The 25,707-nt window shown below is 29.0% G+C and overlaps 1 protein-coding gene and 1 non-coding gene across 7 annotated transcripts in view; one reads left to right on the top strand and one right to left on the bottom strand.

Moving 5' to 3' along the window:
• LOC132944692 (collagen alpha-1(XVIII) chain) overlaps positions 1-25,707 on the top strand; it is a 246,168-nt gene that overhangs the window by 208,856 nt on the left and 11,605 nt on the right. For 5 of the 6 annotated variants that reach the window (XM_061014166.1, XM_061014170.1, XM_061014168.1 and 2 more), the window contains 11 exons: positions 2,311-2,407; positions 9,759-9,817; positions 10,072-10,152; positions 15,823-15,978; positions 18,592-18,637; positions 20,132-20,194; positions 20,343-20,431; positions 20,573-20,602; positions 20,782-20,869; positions 22,153-22,223; positions 25,522-25,558. In XM_061014166.1, coding sequence (XP_060870149.1) covers positions 2,311-2,407; positions 9,759-9,817; positions 10,072-10,152; positions 15,823-15,978; positions 18,592-18,637; positions 20,132-20,194; positions 20,343-20,431; positions 20,573-20,602; positions 20,782-20,869; positions 22,153-22,223; positions 25,522-25,558 — 817 coding nt within the window. The remainder of the gene's footprint in view (positions 1-2,310; positions 2,408-9,758; positions 9,818-10,071; positions 10,153-15,822; positions 15,979-18,591; positions 18,638-20,131; positions 20,195-20,342; positions 20,432-20,572; positions 20,603-20,781; positions 20,870-22,152; positions 22,224-25,521; positions 25,559-25,707) is intronic. The other variant, XM_061014167.1, reaches the window with a different exon arrangement.
• Trnaf-gaa (transfer RNA phenylalanine (anticodon GAA)) lies at positions 23,873-23,945 on the bottom strand. Its single transcript has one exon. It is a non-coding gene; the product is annotated as a tRNA-Phe (tRNA).

The raw sequence follows: 25,707 nt of genomic DNA, 5'->3' as shown, positions 1-25,707 counted from the left end.
AATTATCGATTATGTATTTATGTATCGCATCGTATATTCACGCACTCGTCGAAAGTATATCCCAAGAACACAACAGACGTAAACGACGCGTTTTTTACGAAATATATATTAATACCTAAGTATTATTATCGATGATTAATCGCGATCGACGAATTTAAAATACCACTCGGGGGTGGGTATCCTGTGAATAAATCACAAAAAATGATTTCTCTATCGCGGTGATAATCTCACTATTAAAACGTGTACCACACGGGGTTTCAGTTACCGTGGTACCTACCTATGATATAATATTATGGTGTCAATATGTAACATTATAATATGAAATATTATATTTTTACTGAATTCGAAATCAGGCAATGCAGGACGAAAGTGCACACAACGCACTAACTGCGACGGGGCGCCATCGTGGTTGTCTTAAATTGGAAACAAAAAATACGGTCACCGGCCTAGAATCGAGCGATCGTTGCCGATAACGATTATTATAACGTCCGGTCGCGATGTCTTTCGGCTCTGATCGTCGCGGTTACCGTGGTATAACGATAATATTTCGACGGAGAAGTGGTTAAAGGGTAAACCTATCTTGCGGCAGGACGCGTTCACGCCGGCTCTGATTCGCTCGTCCGCGTCCGACTTGCCGACGTCGGTCTTAAAAACGTTAAAAGAGAGCAGTCGTCTCGCACTAAAAACACGCGAACGAGCCTGTGCCGGTGGACCCTTTGAATTATATGTCGCGCACGAAAAGCGCCGGCGAACCCTTTTTTCCGCAACAGCAACAATCATTACCTACCTCCGTTTCCGGACTTAACTCGGCATTTGGTGAGGAGTCGTTGTACTCGGTGAGCTGTTAAGTGCTCTGCGGCGCGGAACCCGGCCCGGACGAACGGATGACGTGCGGTGACCGCGGTGTAACCGCCATCACATCACATGTTTTCGTGGTTAAGTGCTATTTGTTTTTCCAACACTTGTACTCTCTTTCGACGCGACCGTTTGCAGAACGGAATACAAACAACATCGGATACGCGGCCAACGCGCGCGGTGTTCGGATTTATTCGGCGAGCCACTTTAGATGTCCGATTTAAACATAATAATACAATGTAAAGTGATAGTAGTAATAATATTTAAAATACTCGCGATAACACCGCGTGTTCGCGAAAACTGCAGGGTACACTCTGTCGCCCGGTTACCAGCTACGCGTTATTCAGTAACCTGTATAATATGTATTTAAAAATTCCGTCTGCCAGAGATTGCAGATGATCCGACAGCATAGTTTCATGTGCCGCAAACAGAATTCGAAAATATCCATATAGGGTCTCGAGTAATATGCGGGTAATTTTACTATACAGTGTACCCTGCAGTTTTCATGGACACACGCGGAAGGTGTATAATATTATTATCGCGTGTAAATACTTCTGTGCGCGTTGTCTGAATAGTCTTCTCTTCGAAAAATGTACTGTAAAAAAAATAGTACCAACACACCAAATAGTTTTAAATAGTACCAACACACCAAACAGTTTTAAATAGTACCAACACAAATAATATTATTCGATAATAGACACGTAGATACGATTTCATAATATCGATAATGCGTATCGATATTACAACCGATACGTTCGCGGAATGATTGGATGAAAATATTGAATGCGAGTGACGAGTAAGATGACGTCTTACGAACGGAAAGCCTATAGCACGTTCGTGTAGAGTAAACTATATTTTATTATTATTTAATAATTATTCTCTAAGCATGCGATTGATGTTTTATTATTATTTATTAGGCATGTTATAATATTCAAACCCACTGGCTAGTGCGAATCATCGTTGCACACTCGCGTTATTCGAATGTGATTGAATTATTATAGTTCTCGGAATGATTAATCTTCGTAGGTACCGTTTTGTTTGTAACCGCACTTAAAATATTTTACAAACGGACGCGGTTTTTGTTTTTGATGTCTTATTATTATTATTATTATCCTCATGTCTGAATCGTAAAATTTTTCCACTCTCCGTCCGTATAGTTGCGATGCACTCCAATGATCAATAAAGCCCAAAGTCGGCCTCTGCTCGTGTGAGGTACGCCAAGTTTCAGGTCACGTAATATCTGATAAGAAACAACCCTCCGAGCGTAACACTTCAGCCTGCCCATTTGTCGGGTTCTACATGGGAATCGTTAAAATCCTGTGGAGCCCACAGAAATCATAAAACGCCCGGCTACCGTGTAAATTAATTTCTCATTTTCTAGCTCCGAGGCATAGAGCTTGCCGCCGACCATAATATAAAACTTATGTGTTTTTATTTTTTTTTTTTTTATTGCAGCCAGACGATGACAAGGAACCAGAAAATCCCGAAGACCTGGCTAACGGCGGTTACTCGGACAGACCACCTGCCCCACCGCCACCACCTCCTTCGAATGGTATTTTTTTTGTTTTTATTATAAGTTTTATTAGTTTATTTTCCAGAACCAACAATACCATTAAACACCTATTAATGTTGAATTCTATGTTGAACATTAATTTTTATTTCAAAGGAATTTATACTAAAATATTATAGTATTGGCGAAATGAAATGGCAAATATCGGATGAAGTCCGAGAAAAGACAAGCTAACAACAATTATCCTAATTGAAATTATTTACAATAAATTCATAAATAATATATTTTATTTCAATATAGGTGCAATATTATTATTAATTAATAATACAATATAACATGCAATATTTTTGGAAAAAGTTACCGAGAATAACGGATATCTCTTAATATCGGGCTTTTTCGGTCAATGAAATTGTGTCTGCTATTTGGAGGTGGCTATTAGGGGAGTTTTCACTGTATTAGAATGGATAAAAAATCGATAGAAATAGTAGCTGGCATAAGCAGAACTCTACTCACAATCGGTTTTTGTTTGGATAAGCGAATCGTTGAATTCAAAATTAAACAAGGCTATTCTAGTGATAAGATGATAAGGACGGTACATACACAATTTGCTATGCTGTAGGCTGATTTTCTCTGTTTTATACCTATTTACTTTATTATATTAATATGAAGAAATCTTGTAAATAGGATGATATGCCATTGGATGTTAAACGATAATTTTGTTCATGTATATAAAGCATTTTTCTTTCTTAATCTCACTGTAGTTTGTATACGAAATCAAAAATAAATTTATAATAATATATTAAAAAACAAAATATATAACGTTAAGTTTTAAACAATATTGTGACTATCTCAGAGTACTGCACACACTGCATAGTGCACATATTGTAAAAATAGAAGCTAAAATTCGCTAATCGCTTGGAATTTTAGTTTATATTTCAAAATTAATTAATATTGTTTTATAATTATTATTACTGTATGAATTCGAGTAGCTAATATAATTGATGAACGCACAGATCTCCTAACCTACTTCTATAGTTGATACACGCGACCAACACAAGTTATGTGTTGTTTAAATGCCTTATTACAGTCTGCGTATTTCGTACAAACAAATAATAATATTATCATTATTGGCCTTTCAATATAAAATTATAATACTATACAATCATTATACAGATATGCATCATTGCATCGTATAGACTGATTAAAACAGGTGTATAAAAACATGTGTTATATTATATTATATATTATAATTATCCGTCGGTTCGTTAAATGAAACAAATTTTGTACAAACGCGTTTGTTTAAACATGAAAAAAACATTGAAGGGATCAAAATATGTTTTATTATAAAAAATAATACACAATAAATCCTAATATTTTAAACGGTTTTGTAACTGCAATAATAATAATATTAAATTGGCCTTTTCATAAAATTCAGTTTAGTATCCCTAAACTACGTGTAGTTATTTTTGACCTGTTTGGGGTATACTTTATCAACAACATAATTGAAAACATTACAATTTAGTATGGTCATTATTACGCGCGTATGTACTAGACACGGCAAAAATATTATCTTTCTGGAAAAATATATTAAAATATAATCTCTATACGCAATATACACCAGGAATCGAAAATAAAGCAATATTGTTTTCAGCGAACAATTTAATACCTAATAATAATAATACGAGTATGTCCCGTCAGATGAATACTTTTTCACTATAACATCACTAACTTCCACGGTTAAAATTAAACACCAGTTAACAATTGATTGTAACGTATGTATTTATAATAATTATACTAAAGTCAAATTATACTAATTTTACCATCACATTTTTTCTCCGTATATATTTTTAATTACAAATTTTTTTTGTCATATTTCAAAGTTTACATTTTAATTAAACATTAAACCAAATGTGTAATACTCAGTATTACATCCTATATATTGCAGTTCGCAAAAATGCATGTTATTTTAACCAAATAATTCAGACTGTTTGTACATCGTAGGTAAACAATCATTTATTTTTATGTATGATATTATGTAGGTAGTTTAGTTTGATTTATTTCATATAGGTATTAGGTATACCTACTTGTATTTAAATTAAAAAAATAAATTAAAAATGATTTTAAAAAAAACAATTCTCATAAATTTTCTATCATAAGTAGATATTAATTTTATATTTATACGAATTTGAATATTGTTTTTTTTTTAGATTCTGAGTGGAACGCGATGAATGTATTGATTTTACAATGATGTGTGTTTTTTTTTATTTTTTTTTTATTTTTGTGTCTGTCATCACCTTTTAGGACAGTAAAAGTGCTTGGATTTTCTTCAACAGTAACTTTTCTGATAGGAAAGTGAATCTAGTTGGTACTTTGGGGGGTCAAAAATAAAAATTTCCCAGTAGTTTTCACAAGCGACGTGAAAAACAAAAGAAAAATTAAGGAAAAAAGGGAATTTTTACGCAAAATCTGTTTTCAAGAAAATCGATTTTGGTTTTTGGTGTAACTCTAAGACAAAGATTGTAGGGACATGACATTTTGACTGAATGTTTATAATTACATTTCCTATACACCATAACATTTTCCAAATATTTTGACTTATTTTGAGCTGTTAACGGACATTGTCGATTTCCATTTTTTTTTAGTTTTTTTTTCTATAAATATCAATACAATTGTATCTGTTGAGTAAAAAAGCTTGAAAATTTAATAGAAGGCTCCTAGGTTATTGTTTCAAAGGCAGATGAAAAAAATTAAAAATCCTTAGTCACAGTTTTTGTTTAGAAGCATTTAAAGTTCAAATATTGACAAAATACGGAAAAATCACGAAAATTAGTAAATTATTTTGAGTTGAGAATTCATAAAAATTTTTCTTTCTAAATCTAAGAATCCAAATTTAACACCATTCATTACAGTGACCCACTTGTAACATACTGTACAGCAGAGCGACATCCACTTACCCACCTTTTTTATTATTATTTGTTTGTACAAATTTCCAAACCGATATTAAAGTGTATTAGTGGCAACTTTATATGCAATAAAAACCAGTCTATAGCTAGTTATAAATATTGCATAAATAAATAATATGAATGGTCAAAGATCTGAATTTCTCATGTTAACACTTTATACTATGTGTCATAGACAAAATTGCATTAAATATAGAATATAGGTATCGTATCTTCAGGACATACCCGGAAAATCAGTGTATACTTATGTAAATTTATTTCAATACCAATCAAAAAATGTGAAACTAAGAATCAAAATTAATAAAAATGGAATTATACTTTCTTTTTTGTATGTTGACAACATTTTATTTTTATAAAGTTCTTTGGAAATGTCAAGAAAACACCTAATTTTTCATTAAAATATCATAAATATATGCAGTCAAAATCATAAAGCATGTCAAATGATCAATCAGAATTAATAATCAATTGGCATTAAAATCCGCACTCTTGTGGTTACTTTGTACTATAATGTTTAATTTTGAAGTATGTTAGTTGAGCATAACTATTACGAGATTTTCCGAGTACATATTAAGAATAGGTACGACTTTATAGGTTCCATTCAATATCCGGCCTGCTGAGTCACGTCACCTAAAATTATTTTTGAAACATCAAAAATATTTTCTTCTTTATGTCCGGCGGATAATGGTCTTATATTTTTAACCAAACGGTGTTTTTAGGGGTTCTCGTAAAACGAGACAACTTACTTTTATCGTTTGTCATCGTGCATGGTCGTGGCAGTGCAACAAACACTTATCATTAATCTTTACCTATTTTGATAGCACGCCATCTACGCATTGTTTGCCTTTAAACTATAGCGACTTGTTCGTGGGGGGGGGGGGGGGGGGGAGAGCAATAACTTGTAAACAGGCTTGTTTCGTCTGCACGCAGTTGTAGGTGCGAACGAGTATATTATTATGAGCGCCATTCGTCAGTTTATAATATTATTATCCTTGTCCCGAGTCTGACCAGCCGAGACTTGACCAATTGGCGTAAACGTCGTTTGGAACACTCGTTTCTTTCCCACTTGTCCCGTAGAGGAAAACCATATTATTATTATGTCACGCGGTGCAAAGCGGGAAAACGCTGAACACACATCATTCAAAAGTGTATTCTTCGTCAGATAATCTAACAGAGATGTAGTCACTGTCTAGTCGTCCGCTCTCGTGTTTGTGAGACGGGTCCATTAGTAGGGATATAATAATTTATCTGATCTTTGCGCCACTCTAACCATCTCGATTGCCATAATGCATTTTCGGTGTATCCTTGTCTTGATTGTCTTATTCACTTTGAATAATGCTATTTTGATATTATTGCACTACACGGTTGCTGATTCATATAAATAAATTCGTGGTGGAATATCCCGATACTAAAATATTGACCTAACGAGTAAATTATTATAGATTTTTTTAACCATTATAATTATTACTAATTTACCAACCAACCAGTCGGATAATTTCTTAATCGTAATTTTTCTGTTATTTTTTTTGAAAATAATTTTTATGTTAGAGTAGGTAATGAATAATATTAATCATGATTTCTCAATAATATCCCGTTCGTATCAAGTGCTATCTGTGTTCAGTTTTTGGTATTTGGAGGTGATGCACAATGTCATAAAATTCAAACATCATCATTGGTACAGAAAAACCTAATACCGTCGCTGAAAAAATCAATAACTCCTTTCCTCTGGAGTTAACATAAATACGTTAGGCATATATAGGAGGAATAAACGTAAATGTTGTCATTAAAAAATTGATTTTATATCATAAAATCAGTGTCATTAATCAACGTGTTTATGAAATAATATTAATATTAATGCGACAAAAATCATTAACTTAGATGGCCCAAACGTGTATTATTATAATAATATGCTCAATATTAAAAGTATGATGCATAAAATCATACTTTTTTTTATTTATCACCCCCCCCTCCCTCCCCTCCCTCCCCCAATTAAAAACAATAATTGTTATGCTATTTGAGTGAGTGCATATTATACATTTTTCTATTTTATGACTCAGATTTTAGTTGAATATAATCGTTCGTTATAATTATACAATATTATAGATGTAATCCTGACTTATGATTTAATGTATTTAAACTTATGCAGTTTGATAATTGACACAATAATGATATGTTCATAAGAATTATTATTGAACTACCTTCACACCCGCCAACAAGAGTATAATTAGTGTTTTGTCATGTACCTATATAACATCATTATTTATTTTAACAACGGAGGACACCATAAAGTTTATATTACAAACAATTAAGGCTAGCACACACTATACAAGCGTGCTAATAACTTGCTGGTACTATATAGTATATATACGTGATTTATGAGTATAGATATAACCAATAATTAATGTTACGTTGCTTAATTAAATGCAATGTTCAAATTAATATTTCTAAGTAACAAGTGATAAATCCAGACTACTACGCACAATAATTACGGAACAGCAAAATTATGTCGTTTATGATTTTCCAAAAACACCTTTCAAAAATATTAACCGACTAGTAAGGAACAAAAATGTATTGATTGTCACAACTAAGGCGAGGCATCGTGTATAAATTAATAATGCAAGTACCAAATAATATATTTTCTGAGATAATTTAATATAGGTAATGCAATTTAATGTTTTTTTTATGTAATTACCACATAAGAATAAATTGTAAAGTTCAGCAATGGTATATTCATCATTATATATTTCCGGTACTGATACTTTAAAAAATTCATAATATAACTTAATGGTAAGAATATCAGCTATGTTTTGTAAATTAATGGTTAATCGCAATTTACAAATTTTCATAATTATTTTTAAATACCTACTAAAATGATATTAAAATAAAATATTGTTCATAATTATTAATACAGTACAATAATTATAAAATTACTTAACTATTTAAAATATTTTACTGATCTTAAGATGCTTTGGACACACATAAAAGAAGTATTACTATTTAAGAATTATAATACGCGCAATCATTAACGAAAATTAATTTAAACCTTTGACTATATTATGATAATGTTGTGTAACGTCTAATTAATCGTAAAAAAAGGCCACGAAACACAAAACAACTATAACGATTAAACTACTACAATATCAAGATGAATTATTTTTGTGGTGTTGTTAGTCGCTTTGAGTATGTATTGTTTGCGACCGGCAGGTTCTGATTAGTTCCCATATTGGTGCTTCAGTGCTCATTGCTCTGGGCATTTCTATAATATTTACTCAAAGGCACCATACTATTTTACATTTTTTTTTCACCATACGATTAAACCAGAATATTGTAAATTGGGATCGACTATACAAGTCTATACAAAGCAGGTTTGGATCAAGGCACTCCACACCAACAGCTCATACCTACATAGTTTATACGTCATTGTTAAGTCAATGCATCGTTACGTTTTCGATAACTTCATAGGTACACGATTTACCAATTCACTTCACTCTATACGGACTTTCAAAGGCACCTAAATGTTCCAAAGCATTTACATTTCATTTTTTAATACTGTTGGTCAACTTTTAGACCATTTCACAATATTATATACTTCATCCGATTATAACTTTATCGGGATTCTTACTTATATAATATTATGACGATTCTACGTCGATATTTGTTATCTCAATCTCTCACATAATGTATTCTACGTAAATATTTATTATTCCCCGTTAAAAACTTAAGCGATAGTATTTTTTTATTAGTTTCGTTTTTTTTAAGCTGGTTACTTAATACTTGAGATTAGGTTAGTCTTTAAACAACCAGCTCGATTTATACTGGAAGGTTTTAAATGTTGAAAGACATTTTTTTCAGTCTATTTAATTTACACCAATTTGTATGGTTTAATTGGCTTAAAGTTTAAATTATACAGATAATAATTAAAAATAACCTAATGAAAACAAAATATTCAAATTTCAGAGATCTTTCAAATTACTTCTATCGATGGTGAAATTCTATAATATATTATTATACATAGTAACATAATAATATTGTATAGATTATACGTAACATGTAATATGTATAATATTATATAGCTAAATCTTATAGGGTTAATATATTGTCCATACTCCGATCATCATCAATGGTGTCAAACTGCTTAGGTTCAAAAAAAAATGTAAAAACACGGCGTTTTTTTTAATTGAATTGAACATAGGTAGGTAATATTATTTCGTAGGGACCGCTGATAATGCTTTGTGAGTCGTGATCCAATAACTCATCCGAAAAACAGACTTTTAACGATTTTTAAAACAACACGCCACCAATAATGACGGAATGCATGCGAATAAAAGTGCTGCAGTTTACTACCAATGTTCGTTTGACGCATCGTCAGTGGTCATCAATGATGGTGTACCTACCTATATACCCGCCTAAAACCGAATATATTGTTTGTGTTACAGAAAACCATAGCTATCAGACGCCCAACATCAAAGGGGATAAAGGCGATGCCGGTCAAAAGGTGAGTTTAACCGTTCACATTAATCTAATTTTTTCGATTGTTATTATTACGATTCGGTCCGGCGAACACTGCGACGGTTGTGTGTCCGCGCACGGATCTAATGGACCATTAGAGCTACACGCTTAACAACCACCTCCTCGTTAGTGACTCGCCGAGGTTCGCCGCCGAACTGTAATAATGGCAATAATAATAATTGACTGATAAATGCGGATTGCGCACAACGACCACGGTCTAAATTTGTTCGAAATCGACAGGGAGAGTCGATCAGAGGACCGCCCGGACCACCAGGACCTCCGGGCTCGCCGTTTTCTGGGGACTTTGCCACCGACGAAGAAGTGAGTGCTATAAATTATGATTGTTGATTTTCGGCCAAACAGTCTCGATCCGTTTCTATGAATTTATTATAATTTTTTATTTTAATGAAAATCGACTATAATAATATAGTATATTATATATAGTACTTACTATAGGTATTTTTTACCAATAATAATTATTGCTACGCTATCAAAATCTGCTCTGCAGTACATCGTTGCTATTGTTGTTGTTGTTGTTGTAATAATCAGCAAACGCCAATCAAATTGTGCACATTTATTTAATATAAACTTTGATAGTGTAACTAGGAACATTTTGCTAATGCAACGCAACCGGCAGCTCGTTTCAGTTTAAACTTTTGGAGTAATTCGCGCAGCATCCTAAATTGATTCTGTCTATTACAGTACATGCAAAATGTAAATGAGGAATATAAAGTAATTAAACGCACTATTTGTGGGAAAAGAACGCTATTGGCGTACATCGGTATTAAAATAATATGTGATGAATATAAATTGATTTTAAGTAGCTCGACCAAATTTAGCTGCAAGTTCATGAGGCGGTGCGTTACACCGAATTACATAGTTGTTAAATAATATTATAATATATATATTGTGTAAATAAATCACGAAAATACAAGCGACTGTGGTAGGTACGTATAATCAATATTATAAATTTAAATAAAAAATTGTTATGACTAATAATGGGCAAATATGAAAATATTAACAATTGACTAGAATATACCTCATTAAAGAAGTTGACAAGTAAAGTTCAAAAAGTTTTTAGTTGCACAAATACCATGAAATGAAAGTTTAAATAACTGCTGTCTTAAAATCAATGTTCGGTATACTATGTAAATAATTTTATAAAATAACGTCGAATCTCACCGGTAAACCCACCGGTACATACAAAATGACAGACATCGAACAGATACGTTAATTTTCAATATAGGTAAGACACGAGATACCATTTTACACGCGTATGATGGACTATAGTTTATCAAATATTGTGATTCTTAAGACACTATTATTGAAAATAAATTGTAAAATTAATTAAATTTAATGAAAATTGCCTTCAGCAAATCAAATTGGAAATGTAGACATAACAATATTATACCCACATAACATTTTTCAATGTAACTCATATTGATTGATTATTTATTTTTTGTTTAATTGAAATATTTTGAATACATTTAATATAAATATATAATAATTCATTTATGAAAGTGTCTCTAATGGGTGGCTGCTTTCCACAAATGATTCATGTATATTTTAACTTATTGTACTATTTTTTTTTTCTCTTCGTAATAGATTAGATTAGATATGTCCAATACTTATTATGTTATTCCTTTATCGCATTTACTTATTGTGCCAAGGTACAGATTGTAAATTTATTTTAAAAATAAAAAAAAAAAATATATATTTATAAAAAATTATAAATATTTAACAAATGTATCAAATAAATTAATTTTAAAAAGAACTTTTATTATATATTATATTTACGCATGCGAATAAATAACAATAGAATTATAATATTTTTTTATTTTATTTATAAATAACATATTATTATACTCTCAAGTACCAACGTATAGCACTTTTTTATTATTATCTGAAGTAATCTGAGTAACTAAAAATAATGTTTTTAGAATTATTATTCTATAAATAAATAAAAACAATTCCATTGTAAAAATATTATTTTTATTCACAATTAAAACTTATTTAGAGATCATTTATTTAAATGTGAATGGTTATTAATTATATATATTTTAAATGTTAACTCAAGTAAAGTTCTAATGAATTACTAATAAAACCAAATTTTTATCATTTTTCTATTTATTTTAGATAAAGTGAACATATTATTATATTATTATATTAGGCACCCTAAGTCTATGAATGAAACTTACTATTTAACCGAATCTAACATATTTAATGTATACTATAATCAAACAAATAAATACATGTTCTAGACAAATTAAGGAGCACATAACGGTGGAATAAAAATTAATACATATTTAAAAATAAAATATGTAATCATAGATTAAAAATCATACTCTTTTAGAAAATATAACTCACAATTTAGATACGTATTTAACTATCAGATAAAATAAATGTCGTATCTGCATAATGAACCTCAAATTAATAACTACAGCAGAGTGCCGTTATCAAAAATATTATGATATCGTAATTATTATAATATCCTAGACACATAATTAAAGTACGACTTGCTGAAGTCAGCCAAGTTTTTAAAACTAATGAATATGCACAATGATACTTAAAATTAAACAATTATTTATGTACCCAATTATGAAATTGAATATTACATATTTTGCCATAGTATTTACCATTTCTACAGCCTATAAAAAAAAAGATAGGTAGATAATAATAAATCTTTTACTGATGTCCTAAAATCTTTGATATGAATTCAAAAAAAATACTTACAAAACCTTTTAATCATTATAAAAATTGTAAAGGAAAAGTTTTTTCGTTGAGATATAATTTAATATGTAAAGTTAAAAACTATTAATTTTCAATGACTTGTGAATATATCAAATAATGCCATTAAAATACTATGATGTCAATTTGTCCTCATTTGATGTTTTATCATGTCTATACTCATTTGCCTGTAAGCGTAATTCTTTTTTTCAAATTAGATTAAACAAATGATAGAAATACGATTTGGTTTTAATTATAAACTTAGTAAACAAAGTTTTTCATAAATATGTAGGTATTAGTTAAGGGTACTAAAGTCATGGCACTTTGTTCTTGATAAAATCTCAAGAGTTTTTAAGTTAATTTTTAATTTACTTAAATTAAGTTTATTTATAACACAGATATATTCCTTGGATTTTAATCTGATACAGTGAGTTTATGAGAGATAATTATTAGTCAACTACCGTCTACAACCGTTCTTCAAAACATAGAACAACAATATTCCATTAAAATGTATTTAATTTAATAAAATTAGACAATGTTTTGAACTCGTTTTCAAAATATTTTTTAATAACTTTTTAATGATCACTCAACATTTTAAAAGCCATAATATTATATTGGTTACTTACATAATATTATAATAAACCAAGCTCTTATGAATGAAAAAATTCATCATTACTTTCATATTTAAGAGTTAAACATGAATAAAACATAAAATCTACAAACAATTATTGTACAACAATTCCTCCACTTTTTAGTTTTAATTTTCCATCCTACTACTTATTTTATCTAAAAACAGTACTCCCTTAAAAAAATTGTACAAATAGTATAATAAAATGTATGTGCGTTGTAGTAGTTTTTGTCACAGCGGTCTTATAATTGTTACAGAGCTTGACTCTTAAGAAATAATATATTACAAAATGTTTTTAATTAAAATCTAAAAAATTGTATTATTCAATTTAAAGTATTGTGTGTTACCTATTATTAGGCATTTAACAATATTTGTTTTGTTTTCGGTTGATTTTAATTATTTTTCAGTGGAAATTTACCATAATTTATTTTAATCATTATTTTCATTCAAGGATTTAATATTTATTTGTTTAAGTGTATTATTATAATATATGTATTAATTAACTATAAACTATATCTGAACATTGTTTAAAATGTATTAAATCTGTTTTAGATTCTGAGCGAAGCGATGAATGTATTGATTCTACAATGATGTGTGTTTTTTTTTTATTTTTTTTTATTTTTGTGTCTGTCATCACCTTTTAGGACAGTAAAAGTGCTTGGATTTTCTTCTACTTTTCTGGTAGGAAAGTGAATCTAGTTGATACTTTGGGGTGTCAAAAGTAAAAATTTCCCAGTAGTTTTCACTAGCGACGTGAAAAACAAAAGAAAAATTAAGGAAAAACGGGAATTTTTACGCAAAATCTGTTTTCGAGAAAATTTTGGTTTTTGGTGTAACTCTAAAACAAAGATTGTAGGGACATGACATTTTGACTGAATGTTTATATTAGCATTTTCTATACACCATAAAATTTACAAAATATTTTGACTCTTTTTGAGCTGTTTACGGCCATTGTCAGTTTTCAATTTTTTTAGTTTTTTTTTCTATAAATATCAATAAAATTTTATCTGTTGAGTAAAAAAGCTTGAAAATTTAATAGAAGGCTCCTAGATTATTGTTTCAAAGGCAGATGAAAAAAATTAAAAATCCTTAGTCACAGTTTTTATTTATAAGCATTTAAAGTTCAAATTTTGACAAAATACAGAAAAATCACGAAAATTAGCAAACTATTTTGAGTTGAGAATTCATAAAAATTTTTCTTTTTAAATCTAAGATTTGAAAATGTAATATAAGATTACTCATAAGTTTGTCTACCTTTATCAAAAAAAAAATGTCTAGAAGAAACTTAAATTAAATTTTTATGAGCGTCTGAAATTTATATTTTTACAACATTTGATATTTACTTGATTTCTCATGTAACAATTTTCTTATTTTATTGTAATTAAAAAACGAATGACTGTAGATACTTGAAAATTTCACTGAATGTTTATATTAGCATTTTCTATACACCATAAAATTTAAAAAATATTTTGACTCTTTTTAAGCTGTTTACGGACATTGTCAGTTTTCAATTTTTTTAGTTTTTTTTTCTATAAATATCAATAAAATTTTATTTGTTGGGTAAAAAAGCGTGAATATTTAATATAAGGCTCCTGATATATCGTTCTAATAGCAGTTGAAAAATATTTAAAATACATAGGCACAATTTTTTTTTATAAGCATTTAAAGTTCAAATTTTGACAACATTTATCAAATTTATAATTTATTAATTATTTTGTGGTTAAAAATGTATAAAATGTTTAACTTTTATGGCTAAGGATTGAAAATTTAAAACAAGGCTCCACGTAAATAGGTTATGTATAAATTACTTTATTCACAATAATATCATCAAATATACTTGGTAATATCATAGGCTGACTGACCGTTTTCGCTCAGAATCGTTTTTCTTATACAATGATATTATATCATTGAATTCAAATTTAACACCATCCATTACAGTGACCCACTTGTAACCTACTGTACAGCAGAGCGACATCCACTTATCCACCTTTTTTTTTTTTTTAATTGATAAATCGGTTTTCCAAGATTTTTTTTACTTTAATCACTTTAAAACAATCATAATTCTATATACAATATTATATCCGAGGATTTTGTCCTCGGTCCATATGTATAATATTGAATTTGACCGTCGCGTGATATCCACGAAATTCGAATCATAACACTGACCACATCCCACGATCTTGTACCCTCCTCATCGGCGTCTTATTTAAATTGGCAAAGTTTCGACAAGCGTTTCTCATTCTATACATATGTGTGCGCGTTTGTGTGTGTGTGTGTGTGTGTGTGTGTGTGTGTGTGCGTACATGCGCGTACGAATGTATATATGTATTATGTATAATATATATTTGAGGCGTTATTATCAAAGTTGACCAAAGTCGTGCCAGCGCAGCCACAAAGTGTTATGTACTAATCCGCTTTGGAATCACGTGCTGCGCAAATGTCTAATGTTGTGCAATGCTATTCGTGGTTTCCAAAAGGGTCGGACAATAATCAACAACAATAATAATAACGATGCGCGGATAATATAATTTAAAACATGTACCCTGAGCGTTGTTATAATATTATACCAGCATCGACTGTATTTAATCAATGATTATATAGTGAATATAATAATGATATCATCGATGTTGTTTTAGCTCGTCAAGTCTGGAGTATCTGGACCGAGGGGTCCGCCGGGCATATGTAGCTGTAACCTCACCACGTTATTTGCACCCGGTAACATACCGGAATTAATACAAGGACCGCCGGGCAATCCAGGCATCGATGGCAAAATGGGATTGACAGGACTCCCGGTTGGTATACCTACACGTCCCCGGTACTAATTTCCGCCGATGTAATGTTTCACCGCATAGATAGTTTGAAAAGCGGACTTTCGCATTTTTCTTTTAGTTTTTGAGTCACCGCACTCTTTAATGTTAATTTAATGAAACACAATAGTTGAGATATAAATCTGAATTCAACGTCAAATGTTGTTGACGTACCGTACACTCCAATAATTCCAGGAGCTATCTAGTTGAATTCACAGTCATAATAGAATAATATCGTTGATAGTAATAACATTAACATAGTTGCTTGTTTAAATAAATAAATACCTACAAACAATTATTAATACGTGTATGGACACGTCTTATTGAATTTAACGTACAAGCAAAATCTACATATTATACCCTATATATAGCTTTAACCAGACTCCTTGAGCGTAACCCTTAAGCTTACTATTCGCCGCCATTTACAACCCACTCAATATCTACGGTGCATAGAAAAGGGATGGATATTCAAATGTCGTACTTATACCGAATAACTACTGCATCCAAGCCAACAAGGACCTAAATACTGTTTAAATTTTTTAATGCAACAGATTAATATAAACGGGTTGAAAAAGAATAGTCTATAACGATTGTATAAATCATAGCTGTACGATTTCATATTTTCCAAGTTTGAGCATTTTAACAAAAGTACCTATCATGAAATTAAATGTAAAATATAATATAATTTAAACATTTCTGTGCATATAATAATAAGTATGAATATAATATGTATATTCTAAAAATTACATAATGCATTTAAAGTTTTACTTAATGTTGGAAAATTGCTTTTTTTGACATTTTATATAGATACATTTATATATACTATAAGTCTGTAACGTACCTACCTACTTTTGAAACAAATGATTATGTATTGTGTATAGTTTCACACAAGAAATGTGTGTGTTTCGAAATGCTTTTAGTTAATATAAAAGAAATCCGTACTTATCATATTTATCAACTAAAGTCGTTTGAAATATTTTCATCGTATTGTCTTTCTCGGTTTCACCTAAAAAGTTGTATACATTTATAATTTATTTAACTATATTGGAAACAAATATTCTTTAAAAGCTTTAAAAGCTTTCAGTAAAATATAATTATAAAATGTGAATTTACTTTTTAGTTTATATCAATACTTAATAACTTAAATAAATAAAACGAAGCTTTTGAAAATTCTCAAAATTTGAATATAGTTTTTAATTGTTATTGAATTGTTTATTGTTAAAAGAATCTGACATAAAAGTTTCAAAACAAATACGTTTTTAAATTATAAATTCATGAAAAACTATTAACAAATTAATTAAAATATACAAATACCTACCAAACTATAATTTACTTTTAAGCGTCCTCTAAAGAAATATAGGTTCCTAAAGTTAAATTCATAAAATATTTTGTGGGAAAAATTGTATTTTTTCAGAGAATTTCTGACTTTTAAATGTCGGGAAAAGTCTTTTTCAAAACATATAGAAGAAAATAGGTATTATGAATAATGAATATAATATTATTATACCGAAATTATCATTAATAAATCACATGATTATAAATTATTTTAAAGCCTTAAAGATAGGTACTGAAAGTTACAAAAAAATGGTTTTAAATATTATTCTTTTGTATTATTTTATTATGATCTTGTCATTTTGTTTTACTTAACACAATGTCGGGGTTATTTTATTCCATACACAATATTTTGGTATTTCAGAAATTATTATGTTATGTATATCACCAGATGAGCATTGGAATTTAATATAAGTCGTATGCCTCGCATAATGTATTTTTATTGGTAAAATATGTAACGGTAGGCATTACGTATATAATATTGTTAGGTATTAATAAAAAATTCAGTTTGGTAAATCGCCAGTAACAAGGCTGTATAATAAGTGTGCGTACAAGGGTTGGATACCTAGCACTATTGGGATTAAAGTCAATAAAGTGATCACTTGGGAAATCGTGAATGGTACTCTAATGTAAAATAATAATGAAATTTTGGTTTTGGTATTGCACCAGTATATAGTCGTTTGGTGGGAAAAAATGTATTAGAATAACCCGTTTAAATCCCCAGAATAAATAGGTAAGGATGAGTGTAAAAGTAGGTACCGAAAAGGTCATTTTAAATGCATACAATAGTATGGGCTTAAAAATAATTTATCGTATACTGACCAGTAGGTCTACTACATAATAGTTACAAAATATAATGACGCATTTAAAAAAAAAAGTTTTTTTTTACTGTTAGAAATTTGAAATTATATTATCCATGTGTTTCCAATAGGTTTTGCAACTTGCAATACAATTTATTGTATCTATTTACATAATAATATGCTTTATTTACAATGGCATATCTATGGGGAGGGGGTATATTACATGGGGGGTCATACAATTCCCAAATATGCCTCTGATTTCCTATTTCTAACCCAAAACCAATAATAAAATTAAGTTATACAACATTATTCAGTAAGTAATACATAAATAGATCAACTTTTCAAAAATAATAAAGTAAATATAGGTAAATTATGTTTAATCAATGATGGAATAATAATAAATTATGTAATAGGTACATGATTAATATTATGGAGTACCAATACCTAATCATTATTTTTTTTCCAGGGTGCCGTAGGATTGCCAGGAGATCGAGGACTAGAAGGCATAAAAGGTAAAACAAGTTTTGTTATTATTATGAACAACAATCATTTGAATAGAACTTAGAACTAAATCAATTTGTTTTATTAAAAAAAATGTAATTAACAAAAGTGTGAGGTAATTATTATAAACGGTAGCGTACTATGTGCACATATTATCTTACTAGGAAGGTACATGGATTATAAAGTTCAAATTTTGACAAAAATGAATAATTTTTACAAAAAATTGCGATTTTTGTTATTTTTTTATAATCCAATTGGAGTTTGAAACTTTCCATTACGCATAATTTTATTATAACTATTTACCAAACATAATGAAATGTTCAAAATAATATTATCTCGATAGATTTTCATCTAATTTTACCGCGAACCGAAAATTCATTACATTGTACGATACGTTGGTATTATTTACTTATAAGTTAATAAGAGCTTGTAATAATATGTATTATAATTATTATTACATAATAATTTGCGTTCGAAAAAAATTAATTCAGCCTACTATATTATTGCTCGTGGAACTATTAATTACTATTTACTAATAGCAATGTAAATATGATATAATGAAATATCCTTAGAAACATAGGCTAAGGTATCCGCTTAGAACCGTTTTTTGCATACAAATAATTTATCATCTAATTAAAATTGAACATATTCATTACTACATTGACATAATATTCATTATCAGAGAGACCATACTGTTTTTGTTGTGTTTACGATTTTAACAGTCGATTTTGGATTTGTGGATTCACGTTCACGTTAATTAACACCATTACAAAACTATACAAATACAATACGAAAGTTTTTTTAAATATAAAAAAAACAGATCAACAATATTGAAATAACTGTGTTTATTTTAAATTCTAAAACATTTATTTTTTATATAAATAATAAACTTTTATATTAATATCAGAGTGTATTGTGTGCGTAAAAAACTTAAATTTAGCCAACTATAAACCGAATTTTATAGCTAATTTATTTTAGGTTGTTAGACGTCGAAGAAAATTAAAACAAATTTTACTTGTCACTTAATATTTTATTAATTTTAAACTAGGTCTAATGATATTACTATTTGAATCAAAAGTTATTGTATGTTTTATTTTATAAATATTTCAGAAAACATAAGAGTATTATTACATTTCTTACATCCTAATATATTTATTTATATTTATACTTTTGAGATATTTATACTATACATTATAATATTATGTACATTATAGCATTTCAAACAAACTGTTTTCTATTATAATACCTTATTAATAATAAATAATATTGATTTTTAATATTCCATAACAATATTTATTGATTACCTACCTACGTCCTACATATTTTAATAAACATAAAATACCATAATATTATTATGGTATAAGATGCCTGTTTTGAAATGACCCTCATTATTTTGAAAATTATTAACATCCGTCGACGTTTATTGTCTGGAAAATATATGGTAAAATATTATTCTAAAATTATGAAATAATAATTAATAATCGTATTTGATATTTATAATTCAGGGGACAAAGGTGATAGAGGAGATGTCGGACAACGAGGGAACGAAGGCATTCAAGGCCCTAAAGGTAAATATACAAATTTAATCATGACACGAATAATAAAGTCTGCATTATTCCGATTATTTAAAAAACCAAAGCACAATAATGTTATTGATTCATCACGTCATAGTAAGCGAATAGTTTATACTAATTTCCATTGTATTGTTACTTACAGGCGATTCTGGAATTGACGGGGAACGTGGTTTACAAGGACCTCCGGGTCCACCAGGTCCTCCTGGGGGATCAGACTTTTCAAACAATGATGTGAGTTTATGAAATTAATAACAATTATATTTAATAACAATAAATAACAAATGGACACTTAAATAGTAATCTTTAATTCGTCGTTGTGCTAATTATAATATTGAAAATTATAAATTATAATACTGTATTTAATATTTATAGCCAAGTTGGAAACCAAGACCGATTTACAAGGTAAATTGTTGATTGTTAACGAATGAATTATAATTATTTATTTTTTGAGTAGTTGAATATTTGTACAAGACAAATGATCTTATTTTATTTTAGTACTTACTACCATAGTTTGGACTTTTAATTTAGATTTGGTTTAAAATTTAATTTAAAAAAATAAATATTATTTATATTATTTTCAGGATATTGGGTTTGAATCAAACGTTGGGAGGCCCGGTCCCCCGGGTCCTAAAGGCGACCCGGGTGTTGACGGCGCTCCGGGCTTAAAAGGTACTTCAAAGCGTATTACTATTATGATAACCTATGGTTAGAATCTTTTTAAATAAACCCCAACATGATGGTATGAAGAAAAAATTTAAATAATAGCGTACATAATATATTTTTATTTTTATTTTAGTCATACATTAGTAATCTCATGCTTTTTATGCTCACGTGCAATACCAAATTGTAATCTTATGAAAAATGCATTTCCGTTTTTAGTTATACGACTATTTTTAGGCTTGTATGATCACCAATAAAATGTTAACATATTATAATGCGCAGAGTACAATCGCGGGATAGCGTAATTACCGGACATTTGGTGAGAAGCTTGGTGGGCTTAGCCACATCAAGACCCTGTCAAGCCCCTAAAAACAAAAAAAAATTATTGTAATAAAGGTTTCCTTTATAATTAATACTGTCCAAAATGTCCATGGCATACAGAATAATAATTATTTAGTAGGTACCTAATATTGGTAAATATTTTGACAGAAAAAAATTCTTTTGAAGTTCCTTGTGAACGGAAACCGATCTTTATTGTTTTAAATATAAATTATAAAAAACGGATAGCTCACCTCTGTTGCATAATCCATTTGAATTCCATAAATTCAATAAACCACTGTAGGTATACGAAAAGGTAGATCTGAGCGAAGAAGACGGACAATTTTAGTTTAAAACGCGTATTAAATAAAATTGTGCCTAATTTATTTATCTTTTCGATATTTTTAAATTGCTGTTAATAAAACAACTTCAAAAGGAGACAATGTGTCATATTTTCAAACCTTGGGCATTTCAATTGACAATTTAATGAAGTTTTAACTTTTAAAATTTTAAATACGATATAATTTATTAATTTTCGGGATCTGAGTACAAATTGAACGTGAAAAAAACAACTTAATCATTTTTTAGCATTATCTGTGTGAATGCACAGAGAATGGAAGTCACCCTTGGCTGGGTTCGAATCGGTGACGGTCCTTGTTGGCGCTTCCACTTTATATCCAGTATCCACTCGGCCACTCCATTTATTTCTATAATAAATTAGATTATCCTTCCATAACAATATCTACTTATTCCCCCAAAGAAATTTATAATATTAAATAATAAATATCTAAGTTATTGACTATCCTTATACGGTATTTTCAATATTCGAGCAACGCGCGCAAACAAGTTCAAAAAAAAAAAATCGATATAATATTTATCTTTATACACTATTATACTACTTTAGAGTAATATAGTAGTGAGCAACAATTACTTATAGGTATATAATTCAATAATTCAGCCTTAAAAATGTGTAGGTGCAAAAGGAATCCAAGGCAATAAAGGCGTTCGCGGCGAGCTTGGAAGCAAAGGAGTCAAAGGCGACAAGGTGATATTTTACTAACACAGTAATTAATATATTAATATAATATAACTTATAAGTATGACGTATGTGACTAATGAATGGTGGTGTATTTCAAACTACCGGGGCACTACTTTAAGGACAGCTCATCTTATAAAGGAATCGAAAGTATACATTTTTCGTGACTTAATATTATGTTGGAGGAGGGCAAACTTTTTCGCCCTGAGGTGCCACACTATTGAGCTTACATACGCTGTTAAAAATAACAGAACAATAAACCCCAAGTCCCAACGTGCAAATTGACAACTGGAGAGACAGATGTGTCAGCCGTACAAAATATAAACAAAACATTCTGAAATGTGCAGTTGGACAGGTTGTGTGATTGGATTAAAAATGTAAAACCCTTCGACAGTAACAGTTATTATGATTGTTTCAAACCACCTAAATAAGGTTATATTATTCAGTATAGGATTCACTTAACAACGGTGGATTTATGCATTCACCACTGTAGTCGATTTATTACTTTCATCTCTTTAAATATTTAGTACGTTCATTAAAATGTAATATATTAATATGATATGTCATAATACTTAGTGCCTCCGCTTTTTGTTTTGATAATAACCACAGCGTGTTCATATTTTATTTCGACTTTCATTAAACCGTGAATTTTAATCCGATTTAAAGATAAGCCGGATAGTGTTAATTTTTAGACAAAAATAGGTACTGCAGGCGAGTTATCGTCAAGACCACACTTACTATAGTAACTTGCTAATTGCGCCTGATTGCAATTATAACAATCACAATAAAAATATAACATTTGCTATTTCAATGATATATTATTATTACGATACATAAAATATAAAGTACTCATCAGTCATCTGCACCTTCCGTTCATCAGTTTAACAGTTTTTATTTCGCGTTTATATGATGTTATCTTACAATATGTTTGGATGTTATATACATTAGTATAATATAATATTATGTAAATTAAGCTTGGTAATAATAATAGTACCTATTATAATATAATAAGTTTTAATCAACTTCACTGGGTCCAAACATTTACACTGGTAAATTATATAAAATGGGAATTTGCATACATTTGATGAGATCAGCGTCTATATTGCTGATAAAACTATTGAAGATTAAAATGTGTGTTAAAAATTGATCGTTATATAATAATTAGTATTACATGTGGATATCTCTACAACTGCAGCCAGGCCAATGTGTACACGTCGAGTGCCAACCAATGTCCATATCGTGTGAAATATTAGGATTTTGACGATTTGAAAGACAATTATTGGAAATTAAAATATATTTAGTAATTTAAGTAGGTTTATTTATACGTAAAAATGTTGAATTCTAATCCAACACAATTACCTGTCATATTATTATATTATTTTCAATCACACTAGCATTATAACAATTCATTACTAGTTACGAATCAAGTTACCTACAACAATAAAAAAATTAGTAATAATATTATAATACCTATATAATACCTAATATTATATTGTATGACATATTATATTATTGTCAAATAAATTTAGGCCTGAAACTCAGAAATAATGTTAAAATATAAGTATTTGAACTATACAAAAATATACAATAATTGTATAATAGATTTGAAGTAGTAAAAACAAAATTGATTTTGATGAAAAAAAACGCAAAAAAGATATTGCCGAAACCAGGGATCGAACCAGGGACCTTTAGATCTTCAGTCTAACGCTCTCCCAACTGAGCTATTTCGGCAGATATATGAAAGGTGTTTTTCATACCTATTTAAGCCAAACTCGATGTTTAAGAACATCCAATCAATGAAATATAATGAAACCTCCTCTAACGGACACCTCTAAATACCAAACACCTTCAAATTGCGAACTCAATTTAAGTGACCGAAAGTGTCCTGTATTTAGAGGTTTCACTATACTATATTAAGTACCTATTGCAGATAATAAACTAAGTATTTATTATATTTTATAGATTTAATCTTTAATCATTACCTATAATCTATATTTTCATACCTATATGACAATTTTTTCAACCTAAATATTATTAGAACTTTATTACTAAGTTTCATCAGTAACATTAGATACGGTTGATTAATTTAACGTAAGACACTAACTATTCAAAAAAGTATTTATGTTCTTAAAAATATTATTTTTTTTTTATATAGTTTCAAGTCATCACAAAACAACGTTTGTATGATATTTTTAAATATTATTTTATTCTTATAATGTCTTATTTTTTTTACTTTTTTGAATAACAATATATCGTTTTAATTTCATCTTCGAAAGCACTAAAGCAGAACATTTTTGATTTTTCAAAGTATTTCGATTCACAAAAATCGAATTTAGGATGAGTATTGAGTAGTTTATGAATTTTTATTATTAACAATATTGTATTTATAATATATTATACTAGCATCCGTAACACAATAAATTATATTTGGTTTGATAACTAGCTGTTTAATTGAATGTATTTAATCGTTACCCATTAATTAACTGCAGTTGCCTCTAAATGGTTTAAACATATTTAGGTATTGATACATATTTTTGTTATTTACTACACATTTTTCTAAATTAGGTAACATAAAAAATAAAATACATTTTGTTGGACAGCTTTTTTCATGTGTAACATACAAAAAATAATAGTTGTGTACCCTAGCTATGTCACCACACAAAATGATTCAATTTTTACTTTTATTGTAAAAAAATAATTATTACTAAGTTAAGATTTAATCCAACTATAAGTACAGAAATAATAAATCTTAATTAATTAAGACATTTTTGATTGGTGAATTATAAACTATAGGTACCTAATATAATATACATTATTTTTATAGGACCCAACTTAGTACCTATATTATTAACTATAATTATTTTACAAGCGTTTTACGTTTAGCCATGAATTTTATTTTTTAATCGTAGCTTAAAGGGTACTTTTGGGAGGTCATACATTTTCCTGTGTGAGATTTTAGAGTAGAGACGATGTACCATGTATACGTCACTTGCAGCAGTGCTTTTAAATAATTCATGGCAAAATAGGTATGACCTATATTATAGATTTTATATATTATGTTACTGCAGATTTTTGGTAAAATATTATAATATTACAGTAAACTCTCGTTATGTCGAAACACAAGACGTACAGAAAAAAGTTCGAGTTATCGAGTTTAATTATAATGGTAGTTATTTTAAGAGGATTTAAATTGAGTTCAAGATTACGAAAAATAATGACGATTGACATAATATGAATCTACTGTATTAGAAATTTTAAGAAGTTCCACCAATAATAATTTGATTTTGATTATTATTTGATTGTACAGGGGCATGCTGGATCTACAGGACCACAAGGTTTTAAAGGTAAATAAATTAAAACATTTACTCCACCTCGTGATATTTTACTAATGCTTACATAATGTATTCTTAAACAATAATTCCTATATGTTTTTAAAATATAATGTCTGTTACTGTCAACCTTAAATGCGATACTTTGGTGCAATTTATGTATG

The sequence above is a fragment of the Metopolophium dirhodum genome, chromosome 5 (assembly GCF_019925205.1).
Source record: "Metopolophium dirhodum isolate CAU chromosome 5, ASM1992520v1, whole genome shotgun sequence".
Taxonomy (NCBI): Eukaryota; Metazoa; Arthropoda; class Insecta; order Hemiptera; family Aphididae; genus Metopolophium; species Metopolophium dirhodum.
Note: the sequence above shows the minus strand (reverse complement) of the source record. Positions and strands in the feature narration are given on the sequence as shown.